The sequence below is a fragment of the Bison bison genome, unplaced genomic scaffold (assembly GCF_000754665.1).
Source record: "Bison bison bison isolate TAMUID 2011002044 unplaced genomic scaffold, Bison_UMD1.0 scf7180017864368, whole genome shotgun sequence".
In the NCBI taxonomy this organism is placed as follows: domain Eukaryota; kingdom Metazoa; phylum Chordata; class Mammalia; order Artiodactyla; family Bovidae; genus Bison; species Bison bison.
In genome coordinates, this window is record NW_011494940.1 from 2291803 (window position 1) to 2296082 (window position 4280).

The 4280-nt window shown below is 55.9% G+C and overlaps 1 protein-coding gene across 1 annotated transcript in view; it reads right to left on the minus strand.

The window, feature by feature from the left end:
* The window catches only part of PAPLN (papilin, proteoglycan-like sulfated glycoprotein), a 36316-nt gene extending 33644 nt beyond the window's left edge, over nucleotides 1–2672 (minus strand). The window contains exon 1 of the mRNA XM_010855796.1: nucleotides 1662–2672. Coding sequence (XP_010854098.1) covers nucleotides 1662–1946 — 285 coding nt within the window. The 5' untranslated portion in view covers nucleotides 1947–2672. The remainder of the gene's footprint in view (nucleotides 1–1661) is intronic.
* Between the last annotated feature and the right edge of the window lie 1608 nt (nucleotides 2673–4280).

Genomic DNA, 4280 nt, shown 5'->3' on the forward strand with positions numbered 1-4280 from the left:
TCCCTCCCCCGCAGGGTGCCCACAGGTGACCCGGACACCCGCAGAGGGACTGGAGGGGACGCCGCGGAGCGGAGGCGGCGCAGCGGAGGCTCCTATACAGTGAGGGAGGGCAGGCCCGTCTACAACTGGCTTCTAAAAGTTCAAGAGTAACTTCTTTCAGGGTTTCAGAGGGAAGAAAGGAGAGCAATTAAAAACACTGGTTAAAAGTCGAGAGTTCAGATTCAAAGCCATCAGACTCACTGTTTTCATTCACCAAGAGATCCTTTTTTAAAAGCCATTACATCACTTGTTTTAAAACTCGTAAATAAAGACGTTTTTTAAAAGTCTCTGCAGGTACTTTAAAAACGTAAATACTTTGAAAATGCTGATTGTATCTTACTTTAAACCCAAGGCAGCATTTCTCTGCTCCGGAGAAGCTCCACAAGCAGCCTCCCTAAGCCGGTGCGTGGGGGTGTGGGTGTGTAAAGTGAGTGCAGTGTGTGCATGTGTGCAGTGTCCTGTTTGTGTGTACAAAATGCCTGTGTGGTGTGGCGTGTGCGAGTGCAGTATGCACTGAGAGTGCAGTCTGGTGCGTGTGCGCAGTATGTGTGCAAGTGTGTACATGCCACCCTGCTGGAGAATGACATACACAATGTGCCCCTTTCAGGAGAAAAGATTAAGCAAGTACTGACTTGTATGCTTAAGTTTTAAAATCTGTAACTCCACCATGGTTCTCTTTAATTTTTCCTAAGCATAAAATGACTTCAGTTTACAAGAATAAAACAGAGCGTACTAAGCCAAGTTCAGCCAAATATAAACTGGCACATCTATGCTGCGTTAATTTAGTATTAAGAGTGATTCACATAGGCATCATTTTCACTGCAAACCAGGGGTCCCCGGGGCTGGCGGGGTGAGGGGTGGCGGCCCGGCCTGGGCTTGCGACCCCTCGTGGAAAAGCCGCGCGCACGAGGGGAAGCCCGGGTGCCTGGGGAGCCTCGTGCTAGGGCTAACGACGAAGATGCTGCTTCTCTGAAATAGAAGTCCTTCGCGGGGCGGGGACGAACGCAGCTAAAGGAGAGACAGCAGGGAGGACAGGAGAAAAAACAGTCTCAAGGAGAAAAGTTGCTACTGGGAGCGCCGGATGTCTAGGGTCCCCGCGCGCCCTTCCCGGTCCCCACGCGAGGATGTCCCCTGCGCCCGCCCCGCGGGGGAACCGGCCCGCTGCAGCCCCCGAGGCGGAGAGAGGCGGCTTCCGACGTGAGGAGCCGGGCCAGCACTCGGCTCGGGCGCTCCAGGGCCACAGCCTAGGCAGCACCAAGGAAGAGGAGCGCGCGGTCTCCGGGACCCTGTGTTCCGGAACGGCTTTCGACGGAGGGAAGGGCAGAGGAGGCGGGAGGGTTGGCGTGGGCCGCCCGGGGTTGCGTCTGTTTCAGCCCGGCCCTCTGCCCTCTGAGGCTCCGAGGTTTCCTTTTCGCTTGCGACCTCCCCCATCCCGGCCCTCGGGCCCTCGGCGCGGAGCGGTGACCCGGCTCCGCTCCAGCGAAGAGCGGGAGGCAGGTCTCCTCCCAGGACCCCCACTTCCTCCGACACTGCTCTCCCAGGGAGCCGGGGCGGGCAAATTCCTGCTGCAGCCCAGAGGTGAGCCGCCCCGGGCCCTCGGGTCCTGTTCCTCCGCCTCCTACCTGTCTCCAGGAGCCTCGGGCGCGAAGGGCCCGCGGGACCGCTCCGTCGGTGCCCGCCCCGCCCAGTTGGGAGGTCGGCCCGGTTGCCTGGAACGCCGGCGGAGGCTGGGCTTCCTCCCCGCCCATCTCCTCCTCATCCAGCTCTGCTGTCGTCCATCCCCGGTGACCTGCGATGCCCAGGGTCTCCGCCCCTTTGGGTCTGTGCCAAGGCTTGGTTTGCCCTTCATATTTGGTGCTGGCACCAGTCCCATTTCCCCTGCACCCAAGTCTTCCGGTCTGTGCCATCCTTCCTCTGCACCCACCTTAAACAACACAGCTCTCTGTGCAGCTGCCTGCTTGTCTTCTACCCCTGAATTCTATGCTTCCGCAGGACTCAGTTTCTCCACACACAAGCCGCTGCTTCCTACCTCTCAGCCACCATTTCCCCCTGCCTCTGACCTGGCAAACTCCTACTCATCCCTCAAGATCCGCCTAACATCATCCTCTCTAGAAGCTTCCCCACACCACCTCAGGCAGCTGGTGGCCCCCTGCTTCCGCAATCTCCACCTCCGTCTGCTGCAGTTCTCTAACACCCTGCAGGCTCGGACTCTTCCTAAGTCATCTCTGAGGTCCCTGACGGTAGAGCGTGCATGCATCCCTGTCACCTGTGTTCACAGCACTAGTTGGGATCAAGGTAGGAGCTAATTTTCCTTCCTAGTTGTCTTTCTTAACCAAGGCACTCTGTCTTGTCTGCCATCTCTGTCTCGGAAACTGGAAATCACCTATCCTCAGAAAACTAGCCCTTATCCTGGGACACGCTGGAGGTGAGGCGATCACGAGGTTGGCTCCTTTCCCCTCATCCTCTTCTGCCTGCAGCCCCTTTCCTAGCCCAGCTGTTGGTCATTTCCCCCCCGGCCTCCTGAGGAGCAGGGAAAAATCACCAGTGGGGAGCTTACCCCCTCTTCAGACCTGCAGCTCCGGCAACTCATCTCCCTGGACCATCATGGATGCTCAGACAAAATGCTTAGTAAAACATAAGCATGCTAAATTTGGCCCATTACTTACCTATCACTGAAGAGAGGAGATGCAGCAGCTGTGCAGCTGGGGCCCCCTGGGGACTTGTGTGAATTCTTACACAAAGCTTGGCAGAGAAAAGGAAGTGGGATTACCCCCAAACCTCTCTAGAAAAGGAAAAATCGTTTCTCTTATTCAAAAAGCCCCACTCCCTGCCTGCCTCAGCCAGGAATTTTCTGAGCTTGGTCAAAGGTCCCTGTAAAGTGAGAGGCAGCTGCTTCTCTTCCTGTGGGGGGTGGGCAGTCAAAGCACCTTCCTGATGTGTTTCTGGTTTTCCTCTCTGATCCCTTCTTCTCAGAAGCCCAAGTTTCTTACCCCACACCTCAGCTGCAAAGGAGACCCTTTGCTGGGGAGGTAGGTCCCTGGACCCACCAGTGGGGCTCTGGCTATTACTGGTTAGAGCAAGTACTTGCCTTTAAGCCTCATGTTCTACCACCGCAGAGGGACTTGGTGACCACAGGGCCCAGCACACACAGTCCTCGTTCAGTAAAAAGGACTGTGTGCACAAAAACGTGGTGGTTTAGAAAGAAGATTCCAGAAAAAAAGTGTAAGGCCTCTCCCCTAGTAACCACCCCCACCCCCACCCTGATCCTGTGTCATCCCCTGGGTTGCAGCCTGGGGTGGCAGAAGGAGGTCTGCCTCTCACTGTGGGTGAACTCAGGCAAGTCATGTCACCTCCTTAAGTCTCAATTGCTCACTTGAGCCTCACGTGGAGGGTGGCAGAGAAGGGAAGTAACTGGCTTCTATAAAGCTGCTACTAGGTACTCAGTACGGAGAAGGCAATGGCACCCCACTCCAGTACTCTTGCCTGGAAAATCCCATGGACGGAGGAGCCTGGTAGGCTGCAGTCCATGGGGTCGCTAAGAGTCGGACACGACTGAGCGACTTCACTTTCCCTTTTCACTTTCATGCATTGGAGAAGGAAATGGCAACCCACTCCAGTGTTCTTGCCTGGAGAATCCCAGGGACGGGGGAGCCTGATGGGCTGCTGTTTATGGGGTCGCACAGAGTCGGACACGACTGAAGCGACTTAGCAGCAGCAGCAGGTGCTCAGTAAGAGGGTGTTCCTTCTGCCCCTGCTCCCTCCACCTCTATCCTGGATTCCCTACATCTTGGTCATCCTTGTAGATTGCAGATCCAGGGACACAACCCAGAAATGAATGGCCAGACCTCTCTGTGAGGCTGGGTTGGGATCGAAAGCAGGAGAGGAGGGAGATGGCAAAACCCCAAGAGCTCCTGGGATGCACCTCCTCCAGGAAGCCTTCCTTCCACCCACCTGCACTCCCATGATGCAGGGTTGGCCTTAGCACTGTGAACAACTGCAGTGACATATCTGTCTCTCCTCGTCCCTCTAAGCTGTGAACTTTGCAAGGGCAGGGGTCTGTGTTTTTCATCTTTGGACCCTGCACCAGGGCTCCGTAGTGCTCATTCAGAGAGTGGTGCAGGAACCACGGTTGACTGACCACCTCCTGCTGCCATACCTCAGGTCTACACCACTCTCTGAAGGCTCTCTTTGCCCCGTCCCTTTCTGTTTATCTTTGCTGCATTTCTCCCAGTAGATGTCTT